This window comes from Lethenteron reissneri, chromosome 54 (assembly GCF_015708825.2).
Source record: "Lethenteron reissneri isolate LAM-NWPU_2019-01 chromosome 54, ASM1570882v1, whole genome shotgun sequence".
Taxonomy (NCBI): Eukaryota; Metazoa; Chordata; class Hyperoartia; order Petromyzontiformes; family Petromyzontidae; genus Lethenteron; species Lethenteron reissneri.
The window spans coordinates 685,441-701,200 of record NC_083832.1 but is presented as its reverse complement, the minus strand read 5'-3'; the positions used below and the strand labels follow the sequence as shown (position 1 = coordinate 701,200).

Below are 15,760 nucleotides of genomic sequence, written 5' to 3'. Positions count from 1 at the left end.
TGAAAAAGAGCTATATAATAGCTCAGTGAACCTTACCTGGTAAAATAAAAAAATAGTTTTGTTTTTATAGTTTCACTCAAGTAGCTCGTGTAGCACTCATCTAAAACATAAATGGGAAATTTGTGATTATGTGTGTCTGTTCAAAAATTCTAAAAATAGACTTTTGTATTTTTTTTTTGGGGGGGGGGGGCGCAATAATGCATATATTTTGCACGGCAAGTGAGCTGTGATGTCACATCTGTCATGTGACCCGTGTGCGGAAGCGTAACGCAGTGTGCCTGCTTATCGTGGGTAAAGTGCCATACAAATGTGTTGCAGGTCTAAGGCTTTCTTCGCGCTGCATTAGTTTATTATTTGAGACGCACCCTGAAAGTTGTGTGTCTGCAGCAAGCGCGTGTATGTGTACCCATGGACGCGCGCACGTGTGTGTGGGAGGAGCGGTAGTGTAGTAGTGAGTCGAGGCTGACCGAAACTGAATTTCTGGTTTCGGCCAAAACTGAAACCAGACCGAAAGTTAAAAATGTACTTTCGGCCGAAACCGAAAGTTTAACTACACTTTCGACCAAGACCGAAACAGTCTGTTAAAGGCTCTACGGAATATCTTTGTATTTGTACTTTTGTAGGTAATTTTTAAACATTTGGAAGTTTGGCCAATGCCAATTACACTGGTTTTGTTTTTTTGTTATCTATGGGAGAAGGAAACCGGAGTACCCGGAGGCGCCAAGGTGGGAATCGGACCTGGGCGCTTCTAGCTGCGAGGCGCAAGCATCACCACTGCACGTATAAAGATAAAATAATAAATTAAATTAAATACTAGCATACGACGTTTCGATTGCAACACAAGCAATCATAACAGGTATAAATTAAATAGAAACACAACTCTAGTATACTTAGAAATGTAATGTAATACAACAGAGAGTCGGATAACATAACAGTCAACACCCTATCTGGTTGATTACGTTCTTCCTGAGAATGCTAAATTTGAGAGAGATTAATTAAAATTTGAGAGAGAGATTAATTTAGTGTGTCTCTCTCCCTGCCTCCTAATTTTTTCAAGCTTTCGTACCGTACCACTCATCGTGCTACTCATTGACATGCTAATTTCTCTAACCCCTCTCTCTCCGCCCCTGCCCCCCTCTCTCAAGCTTTTTACACCTTGCCACTCACCGTTTCCACTCATGGACATGCTAATTTCTCTAACCCCTCCCTCTCTCCCCGCCCCCGCCCCCCCTTTCTCTATTTAAGGCCTCGACACAGAGGCGTAGTTTCTCTTTGTGCCTATGTTTGCTCTCTCTCTATGTATCTCTGTGATATCTATTGGCTTATATGTCTGTCTATGTTTCTGGTTCTGTGTTTAATCTCTCTCTCAAATTTAGCATTCTCAGGAAGAACGTAATCAACCAGATAGGGTGTTGACTGTTATGTTATCCGACTCTCTGTTGTATTACATTACATTTCTAAGTATACTAGATTTGTGTTTCTATTCAATTTATACCTGATGATGATTGCTTGTGTTGCAATCGAAACGTCGTATGCTAGTATTTAATTTAATTTATTATTTTATCTTTATACGTGACTTTACCGAAAGAACCAAAGAATAATCAATGTTCTTATTTTAATCATTTATTTTTTAGGTTAGGCCACAATATCCTAACCAATTTTTTTATGTTCCACCACTCAGCGCAACCCAAAAAACAAAATTGCCACGTGCAAGCGTTTAACCAAGAGCCAATTAGGATTGTTTCTGTTCTCCTACTGTGGGTCAAGAGCGACTCTCATAAACCAGGCTTAGCAGCAATTAGATACATCACATTTCATCCAAAACTGCATCAAACACCACCACTACGACGAGATCCAGGAAGGTAGGAATCGTCATGTCACCTGATCTGGCTTCTTAAACAGGGGTCAGGACCTCACAAGAACAACCAATTAGATTCAAACTGGACATTAACCATAACAAATACATTTCTACCAAATATCATTTATGAAGCCCACTGATTCACATTCCATGCATTAGCTATATGCATAATTTACAAGTGTCCATTCGTCACGCTCTATATCTCCCAAGCAGAACGTCGGAGCACAAAATTACATTCCATGCAAATTGTCGCATTTCCAAATATCTAACATTTTTTACCCTGAAGTTTCAGAAAAAATAGGCCCACAGCACATCCAATCTTCCTCAAGACCATAAAACAAGGACAATACGTTTTTGAATAAAATGTGGGTCCAATGAAAATCAATCAGGAACCCATCTTCAGAAGGAAGTTCCTGACAATTAAATGCAGACTTCCATGATCAAAAAATATTTTGGAAGATGAGGGTTCAATACAAACCAATGGGAGCCAAAACCTTCTGGAAGAGTAACTTTACATTTTATTGGTGAAATCGTCCAGAAGTTGGGCTCTTCATTGGTTTATGTTTATACCCTGTCCACGTCACTTCATCGTCCCTTAAACATGCCAAGGGTTTTGCCAGGGTGACTTCACTCCACAGGGTTGAATGACGACGCGACAACGCCATCGCAATTAACGCCGACTCCTATAGCAAGGCGCATGCAGGCAATGGTTTAGCAGAGACGTCATCACGCCAAACATCTGCACGTTGACGTTACCCGCATCCCACAGTGCTGAGTCCGCTTCGTTTATAAACTAAAACTAAACTTTTTATTTTACCATGTAAGGCTCACTAAGCTATAAAGCTCTTTTTCAGAAGCGATCTGGCCACAAATGATAGCTCAATGAAGCGGCTTATCACATGGAAATATATACAGTGAGGGAAAAAAGTAGTTGATCCCCTGCTGATTTTGTACGTTTGTCCACTGACAAAGAAATGATCAGTCTATAATTTAAATGGTAGGTTTATTTGAACAGTGAGAGACAGAATAACAACAAAATCCAGAAAAAACGCATGTCTAAATTTTTATAAATTGATTGGCATTTTAATGAGGGAAATAAGTATTTGACCCCTCTGCAAAACATGACTTAGTACTTGCTGGCAAAATCCTTGTTGGCAATCACAGAGGTCAGACGTTTCTTGTAGTTGGCCACCAGGTTTGCACACATCTCAGGAGGGATTTTGTCCCACTCCTCTTTGCAGATCTTCTCCAAGTCATTAAGGTTTCGAGGCTGACGTTTGGCAACTCAAACCTTCAGCTCCCTCTACAGATTTTCTATGGGATTAAGGTCTGGAGACTGGCTAGGCCACTCCAGGACTTTAATGTGCTTCTTCTTGAGCCACTCCTTTGTTGCCTTGGCCGTGTGTTTTGGGTCATTGTCATGCTGGAATACCCATCCATGACCCATTTTCAATGCCCTGGCTGAGGGAAGGAGGTTCTCACCCAATATATGATGACACATGGCCCCGTCTATCGTCCCTTTGATGCGGTTAAGTTGTCCTGTCCCCTTAGAAAAACACCCCCAAAGCATAATGTTTCCACCTCCATGTTTGACGGTGGGGATGGTGTTCTTGGGGTCATAGGCAGCATTCCTCCTCCTCCAAACACGGCGAGTTGAGTTGATACCAAAGAGCTCCATTTAGTCTCATCTGACAACACTTTCCCCCAGTTGTCCTCTGAATCATTCAGATGTTCATTGGCAAACTTCAGACGGGCATGTATATGTGCTTTCTTGAGCAGGGGGACCTTGCGGGCGCTGCAGGATTTCAGTCCTTCACGGCGTAGCGTGTTACCAACTGTTTTCTTGGTGACTATGGTCTGAGCTGCCTTGAGATCATTGACAAGATTCTCCCGTGTAGTTCTGGGCTGATTCCTCACCGTTCTCATGATCATTGCAACTCCACGAGGTGAGATCTTGCATGGAGCCCCAGGCCAAGGGAGATTGACAGTTCATTTGTGTTTCTTCCATTTGCGAATAATCGCACCAACTGTTGTTACCTTCTCACCAAGCTGCTTGGTGATGCTTGGCGATGATCTTGTAGCCCATTCCAGCCTTGTTCAGGTCTACAATCTTGTCCCTGACATCCTTGGAGAGCTCTTTGGTCTTGGCCATGGTGGAGAGTTTGGAATCTGATTGATTGATTGCTTCTGTGAACAGGTGTCTTTTATGAAGGTAACAAGCTGAGATTAGGAGCACTCCTTTTAAGAGTGTGCTCCTAATCTCAGCTCGTTACCTGTATAAAAGATACCTGGGAGCCAGAAATCTCTCTGATTGAGAGGGGGTCAAATACTTATTTCCTTCATTCAAATGCAAATCAATTTATAACATTTTTGACATGCGTTTTTCTGGATTTTTGTTGTTGTTATTCTGTCTCTCACTGTTCAAATAAACCTACCATTAAAATTATAGACTGATAATTTCTTTGTCAGTGGGCAAACGTACAAAATCAGCAGGGGATCAAATACTTTTTCCCCTCACTGTTGCAGCCAAATACTCTAAATGCATGTTGATTCTAAATGTGGAGGGAAAAACCGGAGGAAAATTCCACACCACCACGAAGAGATCATTGCTACAACGCGGTGGGCTCTCATGATATTGTTTTCTCCGAGACTAAGGTGCTCTGCAAACCCTCTGGCTACCATTAAAGGTTTGTACACGAAGCCATTCAGATATACAAACACAGACATAATTTCAACCGTGATGATGGGTACAAACTTAGTAATCATTGGAAAGATGTTATCAACCATGCAAAAAAGATTTAACTACACATTTTTGGACCATCTTATCTGACAGGCACTATTTTACTCTACTGAGTGTTAACATCCCCAGCGTTTAACAGTACTCTCCTTTTTCGTATTTAATTAATTTTACCCACCCAGCAGCATAACTAAAGGCGGCTTAATCCTAGCTGGCTTATCTACTTATGCCATCTACATTACAAAGGCTCAGTTCCAGCAGCAGTACTGACCATCTCACAACTCCTCCTCCCTCGCGGCCCTTCCTGGCTCCTCCCCCCTTAACCAGTATATAAGGTCGTGCTTCTTGGGACTTCTCTTCACTTGATACAGATATTTTTGCTGTGACGGTTTCACCTGAAGACGGAAGCTTGTGTTGCCTCCGAAACGTTGTGATTTTATCGTTTTATTTTTATTCATTTTAATTTCATTTTTTACCTACGTGACTTTACCGAAAGAACTAAGAGAATGATGGGGATATCTACAAGGCTAATGTCAGGCTGCTCTGCAGCTCGCAAGTTCTCCGTAAACAAATCGAGATGTGCCCACCAGCGTGTCATCTTAGTGGACCTAACGAGACAGGACGGGGATCACAGTCATAGCCCGTTAGAGCTTACCATGAAGACGGTTCAACCCTCACAGCCTTCAGAATCTTGACACAAACACCACGACCGTTTGCACAGAACCGCCTCTCTTTGCATTTCGTAGACACCAAACCCAATGTGATGGCTCGTGCATAGTTCTGGCACTCATTGAAAAGCACTTGCCCCATTTATATCATCCCACCCACATGTCATACCCAGGCCCAAAGCACTGGGAATAGGACAGGAATAAAATGCCAACAAGACACCATAGACAGAAGAGCACGGATTCTCACCGGCATCTCTCGCGGTGTTGTCGTCCTCCTCCTCTTCCTCATCCTCTTCTGACTCCTCTTCTTCCTCTTCCTCCTCCTCGGAATCCAGGTTGGACTCACTCCCGGAGTACGACTCGTCCTCCATGCCGGCAAGGCTTGCAGTCCTCAGGGCCAGCATTCCATGACTCCAGGCCGACCGCTGCAGCCGCCCAATCCCACTGCAAGCGCACGGGCCCTGCACGCACACACGGCCCAACAAAAACATTATTACTGTGAACATGCACCCTACTCACCCAAACAAATTCGTCCCCATACATGCTCACAGTCCACAAACAAACACGTGCACAGCTCCCAACACTTACTCACATCCATGCTCATAACACACGCGTGAGCAGATACATTGTAATGAGCGACTTCCGAGAAACAACGTGTAGAGGGCTTCTTATTTATTTCTCACACTTCAGGCACAATCACTAGGCGACATATATATACACGGCTACGCATAGCCGACCCATCTACACAGCCCCATCGTCGGCGTACGACTATATAGCTGGCTGACTCCCCGGGCCGGCGAGCCCATCGGAGGCTTCGAAACGGACAGAAAAACAAAGGGATGGAGAAGAGCAACCTCCAGAGGGAGGCGAAATACATTTGGTGGGAACTACATCGATAGCCGCCATCGGTGCAGAATTGGCACGAAACACGCCAGGCCCAGCGGTAATGGTTGCTCCGAGCCTTAGCATATGGCAGCCGAGTATTGTCATCGGCCGAACGCTACTGCATAACAAGGATATAACTCCTGGCAGTTGTGCATTTTATGCAACAATTTCGCCCATACCTATACAGATGAATATTAGAGGTGCGGACTGACCACGCAGCACTGCAATACTCGTTACATATCGAACAACCCTCTGGCTAGATGGATTGAAAGGCTGCAAGAATTATGCTATGTGGTAGTCCACAGAAAGGGGTTTTGCCACACCAATGCGAATGCATTATCTCGTATGCCAGAAGCAGGTACTTGTGCACGTGCTAAGGGGTTACCCAGATGTAAACCGCTCTCACCCGACAGTGTCTCACAGCACCTGTGCACATACGGGAAAACAAGCCAGAAACTCCCCTGGCCGATCGAGATTTGGGACTGAGCCAAGAGGAGTGGCGGCAATTGCAATGGGAGGATGAGATGCTTGAACCCATTCGTGCCATTGCTAAGGGCTGTTGGTACATTGGGTGATTGACACACAGTTCTACTGTGTCACTGTGCCGACCTCCATTCGTAACATGTCAGTTGAGGTGTATGGCCGCTGCCTCATGCATTTTGGGGAGCTGAAAACACTACCATTAAGACGCATTATTTTTGGACGATAATTAAGGCAGTTATCCGCGCATAGATGGCCTTATGTGTAGAATGTGCGCGGCGAAAGCCGCCACCACACCCGATCAAAGTGCCCCTACAATCAATCGAGATTTTGTGGGTAAAATAATTGGTGGCCTTGGATATATTTGGACCCCTACCTCACACCGACATAGGTCACAAATATCTGCTAGTATGGCCAGTGAAGTGGCCCCTGGCAGATCAAACAGTTCAGTCAATAGTAGAAGCTTTTGTGCATGGATATGTTATAAAGGGGCCCCTGAAAAACGTCTTAACAGACCAGGGTAAAAAAAAATCCTCAAAACAGATACAGGAGGTGTGCAACATCCTCAGCACTGAGAAAGTACACACTTCCCCATGTCATCCACAAACCAATGGTATGGTAAAACGCCTAAACTGCACCACCATAACCATGCTGTGTCAAGTGGTCAATGACACTCAGACGGACTGGGATTTACATAGGTGGGGTCCTGGCGGGAAATCAGTTGTCCCCGCATGTGTTGACAGGATACTTACTCCCCGTTCTACTTGATGTACGGTAGGTAGCCAGGCAAACCCATCGGCTGACCTCCCAGCTAAAGCTGCAAAATAGCCTATAGCGATACGACGAGTCATGCAGCAGTGGGAGACGGCGAGGGAAGCGGCGCAAACTGCAGCGGCTTGTATCGTTCCACGACTGAACGGGCTAGGCAAAAGGGAGTGACGCCCCTGCCTTTTGAAGTGGGAGATAGTCCGTGGCTACACTGCCGACATGTACCCTTTAGGGACCTCGCCCAAAATGCACCATCCGTAGCAGGGCCCTGTGAAAGTTGTAGAGATCCTTCATCCTCAATTAGTACGCGTTGTGGCCGAAACGTCGTGAGAATTGTATTTTCTTATGTTTTATTATTATTTTTTTATTTCCCTTCTACGTGACTTTACCGAAAGAACCAAGAAGATAAATACATGTTAATTTTGATTCATGTTGTTTTTTTCTGACTTTATGTGAACGAAAATATACAAATTCGCCCATTTTCTCATTGAAAATAGGTAAATTTCAAAATATCACTGTCCTCGTCACAAAAGCAAAGTTTGTGGGGAATAATAGCCATTTTCTATACTTTTTAGACACAAGCAATTATGAAATAACACTTACTACGCAGGAACAAACATTGTGTTACAGTGATATCAAAGTTTGAGTGCGGTGGCTAGCAGTGTTGCCGGGTCGGCTCTCACGTTGCGTTTGCGGACTTCCCGATTACTTTTTTCTTGCTGGCTTTGCTTTTTATCTTCTCCAGGTGTTGTTTTGAAGGGAAGCGAGTGGTCTAATGTCACCCCATGGGAGATGGGATACCAGTAGAGAGCGGTTCCAGAGGTCAAAAAAAAGCCCCGAACATATCCGTACAGACCCTGAACGCTCCACCAAAACCCAGGTCTTGTTTCCACCTCCGCTACTGTGATTAACTCCATCTGCATGCTCTCACTCTCAATAACCCACAGTGCAGCTGCTAAGCCTCTTTCAAAGTGAAACCTGCAAAAAAAGACACCACATCACCCCAGTCTATCTGCCTCCCAATAAAACTATGAATTGCCTTATCGAGAGTGCACACCAGCTTGGCACAGTTGTAACACTTGTGCCTCACAGCAATAAAGGCCTGGGTTCTATTTCCAACTCGGGCTCTTTTCATCGTGGAGTTTGTATGTTCTCCGCCCTGTTCAGTTTCCTTCGTTGAATTCCTTCGGGTTCTCCGGTTTTCTTCCCATAGCGGGGAAAAAAAAACCATACAATGTCACTGGAATTGGTCAAACATCCCAACGCTGAAACATTACCTGCAAATTACTCAATTGGAATGACATATTACAGCAGCAACAATGCCCCTTATTGCAGAAACATGGCAAGACTCTCCTGAAGGAGATCTTGAGACTCAGTGAGGCTTTCCTGGGGTAAACAAGCCCAGCAGTAGTAATAATAACAGCTTTCCGTAGGCATCCATAGCCAACATTAATATACTATTGCATACAGATTTGTCAGTATCTTGTCTCATACCCTGATAAAGCCAATGCAGACTCGTGAATATGTTGTCCATCTACACTTCCACATTATGATACTATATTGCATTTGAGACCACGGTTGAGAGATGTAAACTCTCGCCTGGTATGCAGGAGGTCGTGGGTCCGATCCCGACCCTTGACGCCTGCTGTATATTTGGAGTTTGCATGTTCTCCCCGTGGTGGTGTGAATTTTTCTCCTGGTCCTCCAGTTTTTCCTTCGAAAATTTAGACCCAACATGCTTTTAGAGTATTTGGCTGATATAAATTTCCACGTGATGATAAGCTATATTGTTGAGCTATCATTTGTGATAGCCAGGTCGCTTCTGAAAAAGACCACTAAAGCTCAGTGGGGCTTACCTGGTAAAATGCAATAATAGTTCGTTTTAATAGTTTGTAAATACTCCAACACCTATAACCCGCCCAAAGCTAAACCACGGATACCTCGTTTCCACAGACCACAGAACTCGAGTGTATACTCAAGTTGCCATGCCGGCACACTGTGCGTTTCCATGGCTTTTAGTCAAGTTGAGTGAGCTGCCACTTCGGGCTGCAGTCCGACATCTATCTTTGCATTGATTTTGCTTTACGTTCTGGTATGAATTCCACAGCCAACATTAATATACTATTGCATACAGATTTGTCAGTATCTTGTCTCATACCCTGATAAAGCCAATGCAGACTCGTGAATATGTTGTCCATCTACACTTCCACATTATGAGGATACTATATTGCATTTGAGACCACGATTGAGAGATGTTAACTCTCGCCTGGTATGCAGGAGGTCGTGGGTCCGATCCCGACCCTTGACGCCTGCTGTATATTTGGAGTTTGCATGTTCTCCTCATGGTGGTGTGAATTTTTCTCCGGGATACCTCGTTTCCACAGACCACAGAACTCGAGTGTATACTCAAGTTGCCATGCCGGCACACTGTGCGTTTCCATGGCTTTTAGTCAAGTTGAGTGAGCTGCCACTTCGGGCTGCAGTCCGACATCTATCTTTGCATTGATTTTGCTTCACGTTCTGGTATGAATTCCAGGACGTCAAATTTTCAGGCAGAAACGAGCATCTCACGGAAATATTACTTTTCTTTCACTAAACTCTCGTTGTCCTCTAACTCGAGTTCAGGCCAATTCGAGTGCACCTTGAGTCGACGAGAGTTGCCCGTCAATGGAAACAAGGTTATGAGCTTTAGATCAAATGTCACCGAGTCGCTGTCAAGTGGCCATGTGATGATTTATGGATTACAAATGGATTCTTCCCAAATGAGAAAGTATTACATGTAATGGACTATTTGCGTTAGAAGAGGTTGCTTTAATCAATGCTAATTGTATGTTTTATATTTCTTCAGAGTCGTAATGGGAAAAAAAAATATCATAAACGGGACAAGCGGAAGCGACAACTGACAGTACACACAAGACAATTTATGAGACTATCTGTACAGAATCACGATATGACTTGCTATAAACACAGTCGACTCTCGATTATCCGCGCTCACGGCTCAAAGTACAGATGCAGATTATTCAAAATCATGAATAATCCAAAAATATCTATTTTCCGCAGATCTCTATGCCAAAAACCACTGATATAGGTATACATTCTGTTTAAGTTAAGAAAATGTAGTCTATCACTATGTGTGCACGGTGATAATATCACTTGCCTGCTCCCGCGCAGAAGGCTCGGCCCACTAAGTGGATGACAGTAGAGCCACGCCAATCAAAATAAAGAAAACTCCACCACCCACTATTGTAAAAATAAGCAAAAACTGTACTGTAGAGGTGATCACGTGGATTTCGGATTAACCGGAGCAACACATTTCTATGGTTTAAGCAAGTAACTTGCTATAAACATTTCCAAGAATAACAACATAATACTGTTTCTAGATTATTAATTTGGGCTTCGGGAAGATCCACGAGTTATTAATTTGTCAAAATCTCAATTGCGCGGTTAATCCACAAATTGGATAACATGCAGGTGGATAATTCAGTCTCTTGTATAAGATGTGGTCTTATATCAAACGGACTATTCTAACCCCAGTTTATCAATGGTGTTCTTAGAGATTACCCCAAAAGCCACTCAATCCACCTCTAGAGGGTAGGAGCGCCACTGGCCGTCAGAAGCCTTTCCAAACTTGCACGTAATTTAAAATGCTCAACATTGCCTTGATATTTGCCACCATATCGTATAAGCGAAAGAAGCCTCACTGTTTGCATGTTGAACTTATTTCACACCGTACGTAGCCAACTGTGCTAATCGGAGGTGTAGGGGAAAGACAACTTAAGTGACCTACAATATTCGTAACAAACTAAACAAGCAGACAATACATCCTCATTCACAAGTCTGTCCCTCCACACAAAAAAAAGCTTTATTTATTTATTGCACAGAAAATGCCACACAACCTTCTGGCAGTGCAGAATTGCTGCAGCATTGCTTTAACATGAGGTTTTGATATCAATTGTTTCCTCAGCAAAGTCTGATTTGCCCGAACTGACGGTTTAATAAGAACAACAATCTGGACCTGTATCGACATTCAGTGTCTCATCAGCAAAGTCAGGCTTACTTGAAACCAATGCTGGTGGATTGGCAAATGTTTCTAGGCACTTAACATAACACACATAATACAGAACTCAAGATTATGCATTGGGTAGTTGAATAATTATTATACAATTCTGTCATGATGTGAGTAAAAGGTATTATGAGGCAGAAGTAAAATGTATAACAGTAATAATTAGTTTATTGCAAAGAAACAAAAGTATGTACTGTATTTCAGCAGTGCACATGACCAAATTCACCCTCACAGGCCTGCGGATCAGTTGATTCGATCAAGCCACCTCAAGCAGTACAACAATATATGGTTATTGTATTTTTCCGCAATAGGTTTAAACGTCATGAGTAATTCAAATCTTGTGTTAATGCATACAATGTGCAGTACACATCTTACATGGATTGCTGGCCACGCAGTTTAATCTCTTGTTAAAATCATCAAGAAGTTAAGTCAAAGAATGATAAGTTGACAAAGGGAAAGTAACGTCAACAACTTTCTGACAACATTCACTACTATTCCGCACCAAGCAAGGGGTTTCAGCAGAAGCTGCAATTAGCTTATTTATTGAAATTAAATTAGCCTGAACTGTACAATTATTGTCCCTGATCTGTCGCTCTAGATGCCGACTAAGGTTGCTACTTGTCTGTTGTGCCTTGAGGCTCTTGTGAACCAAACTAAGCGAGATACCATTTTCCCCCAAAAAGATGCTGTAACTTGGCACAGGAGCAAAACACCACAAAGCGCAAGAAAAATGGGGGCTAAATCCGTGCCTCTCAACATTAGTGATCGCAACAATGATGAGCTTAGAGCGATCAAGACCCTGATCTCTTATAGCCTCACAAAATTTGGATACAAGCTGGGCGATTGGTGGCTTTGCACGCCTGTAATCCAGCACTGTGGAGGCGAGGATTGGCGGATCGCACCAATGTTGTTCAACTCCCTTCCCGTGGATGTCGAGGTGACATCCTAGCTTGGAGAGTAAACGCACAACATTTACAATTGGAGTCATCCTTTTTCACAATTCTGGCAAAATCGCCTGATGAAGCTGGTTGTAATTACCAGTGAAATGTCGTATTCAATTTGTAAATGTTGTGGGTTTACTCTCCAACACGCCAGTGTGCTGTAGTAACAAATTGGCAAGTTTTCTTCACATGACAAACCTAACTAATTAGCTGCATCGGATGGTGGTGGGTTACGAACACGTATATATTTACGAGATCGGACCCCAAAAAACCCATTATTATTAATAGTATTGGTCGCATAAGCCTACGTGTTAAATGGACTAATCGCCATCTGCTTCCAACTGTGCAGGGATAGTGTTGCCCCTTCGCACACTTGGGGTGTTCCCTGGGTGCTCCTGTTTCCTCCCACTTGTATGAAAACAATCATAAAGGAGCTGAACACATCTTACAAATAAAAATCCAACACAGAGCCCTCATGAGAAAAGAGTCTAAAGACTCATCGTGGCTTTCCTGAATAGATAAGTTGTATCCGGAGGCATGTTACCCTGTATTACTGAACAAATGTAAACAGTTAAGTGCACCAGTGGCCGAGCGGAGTACACATATGAATGCACACGGTGTACCTTTGGCATGGAGATCGTACCACCGTGCAAAAGCAAAACAACGAAAGCAGTTTGGTCAGGGATGGGGAGAGCTCTAATCCTGTGACCAAAGGAAGACGATAAAAATAGATCATGCAGCTGTATATGTATTGAGAAAAGCAGCTCAAAGCCTCCAGCATAAACTAGGTGAGTTTGCCTGCAGCCGCGCCGACAGCCCTGGGCAATGGGTTCACAATAACAGTGCCTCCAGCGACAGAAAGCAAGCAGCAACCCTGCTCCAGCCCCCCAGTCAACCTTTGCTCATTGAGAGGTCACTCATTTTCCTCTGTAGCTCAACATGGTCCAAAAATCTATTTCCCCAGACTCAGTACCTTTCTCCTTGTGAACGTTTTCCAGCTAAGAGTGAAATAATTAATGTGTATCATCTCTGTCCGTCTGCAACTGGGGTTCACAATAACTATCAGAGAAATTATCTCATGTAAATTAAACTAAACTGTTGTTATTTTGCCAGGGAGGGCCCACTGAGCTAAATAGGTTGGTGGGGGGGGGGGGGTCTAGGGTTTGTGGGCCGAAGCGCCGCGCAGTTGTAGAAGCTCCCTTCCTGCTCTCTCGCTTTGGCTGTTGGGGTTCCAGGCCCTTGCCCGTGCCCCCGGGGTCCGTGGTTCTAAGCGAGTGGCGTTCTGCGTCTCTACTTCCAAGGTCCCGTGTACCCTCTCCCTCCTGCTCGGTGGCCCCGCGTGCCGTGGGCCACGGGTGCCGCTCGAGGTGCCCGGTCTTTGTCCGCCGCGAGGGGCCCGCGCGTCAGGCCCGGTGCCCCGCGCACTGCCGCCACCGCGAGCTTGGCCCAGCGGCCTCGAGTATACGGCCTAAGGGGAGGGGGGGGTCCGAACGCGGGGAGCAAGGAGCGGGGAGCGCGGTATATGACTACTCACTCTTTTGAGTCGCGGCGCGGTCTCTCAATGAGCGCGGACAATAGGGCCCGCGAAACTGGGCCGCGGTGGCGGTGACGTCGCCCGCGACACTCTCACCCCCGAGTGACGTCATACGCTCCGCGCTGTTACCCCAGTGGCGGTTACGTCAAACGCGCCGCGCTCACACAGCGTGACGTCAACCGCTTCGTGCTCTCATCCATCATGACGTCATCCGCTCCGTGCACTCACCCGGCGTAACATCATCTGCTCCGTGCACTCACCCAGCGTGACGTCATCTGCGCCGTGCACTCACCCAGAGTGACGTCTCCCGCTCCGTGCTCTCACCTTGCGTTACGTCACCCGCTCCGTGCTCTCACCTTGCGTGACGTCACCCGCTCCGTGCGCTCACCCAACGGCCTTCAAAGGTGCTCGTTAACAGCACTTGCCCCCAACCGGCTGTTAAGCGATTTCCGATCAACATGCCCATGTTGCCGGTGTGCAGACGTGGCAAGATCGGAAATCGCTACAATCCTCAAAAACTTTAAGACACCTATTAGAAACATCAGTAAGGATGAGCGCTTTGAGCTTTCTCAATAAAAAAAGAGAGATTACATCGTCATCCTCTCAGCCGACAAGGGCAATGCCAGTCATCATGAAGAAACCCACATACAATAACAAAATTCAGGGCCTACTTAATGATGGTAGCTATACCAAAATTAAAATAGATCCGACCAACAACCTCGTCACGAAAACCAACAATATCACCACTGATTGAACCTATCTACGTGACTTTACCGAAAAACCCAAAGATTATTAATTCCTGTAGTCACGAAAGCGTTATGTCAAGACTTGCATTCGGTGTTAACAAATCCGCAGAACTATGCATATAGGCACACACCCAGAGATAGATAATAATACACACAGTGGCCCAGTGGCGGCTCCTGCAAAATCTCTCAGGGGGGGCAAATGTCTGGATGATTGATAAGGATAAGGTCCACCCATGCAATGGATACATTAACAGCTTAAGCATGTAAAGGCAACTTCACTTCTTTAATATTAATGAAAAATAAAGTGACTCTTTAACACGTAGGCTTTCGCGACCAATGTTATTCATAATCAACGTTTTTGGGTTTAGATCGCGTTTATTTATAAATGTGTCGTAACCCTCCACCACCCGACACGGCCAATCAGTAAACATGTGTCACGTTGACAAAGACAAATATTTCACTGCTTTAGCCCACCGGTGTGTTGAAGCCACAACATTTACAAAATTGTAAATGTTGTGGCTTCAACACACCGGTGGGCTAAAGCAGTGAAATATTTACAAAATTGTAAATGTTGTGGCTTCAACACACCGGTGGGCTAAAGCAGTGAAATATTTGTCTTTGTCAACGTGACACATTTTTACTGATTGGCCGTGTCGGGTGGTGGAGGGTTACGACAAATTTATAAATAAACGCGATCTAAACCCAAAAACGTTGATTATGAAAGTGACTCTTACAATACATCTCCTTGTTTGTTTCTATACTCACTATTAATAGAATCCACTCAAGTTTCTTTTATTAAAGATTCCACTAGGTGGCGACAAATTATATTGTTGGATGAAACGTGCTTACGTATGATGACGTAAGCACGTTAGGGCGAGCCCTCCCGGAAGTCATAGAGAATGCATTGGAGCGCCCGCCGTTCGAAAAAAAACATCTTTGAATGTAAGTCTATGGGGCCACTCGGGGCGATTCTCAGCCGGAGTGAAATCGCCCAAAAAGAGGCGGTACTCCACAGAACGTGACATGACGCTGATTGGACTATATCCAGAGGCACAGTGACGGCTAGCGTGACTCTGTGGT

At 44.6% G+C, this 15,760-nt stretch overlaps 1 protein-coding gene across 3 annotated transcripts in view; it reads right to left on the bottom strand.

The window, feature by feature from the left end:
* Positions 1–14,074, bottom strand: part of LOC133356436 (helicase ARIP4-like) — a 92,171-nt gene extending 78,097 nt beyond the window's left edge. For all 3 annotated transcript variants that reach the window (XM_061573965.1, XM_061573967.1, XM_061573966.1), the window contains exons 1-2: positions 13,935–14,074; positions 5,511–5,724 (exon numbers count right to left, since the gene is read on the bottom strand). In XM_061573965.1, the coding sequence (XP_061429949.1) occupies positions 5,511–5,667 (157 nt within the window). In that variant the 5' untranslated portion in view covers positions 5,668–5,724; positions 13,935–14,074. The remainder of the gene's footprint in view (positions 1–5,510; positions 5,725–13,934) is intronic.
* Positions 14,075–15,760: the final 1,686 nt, after the last annotated feature.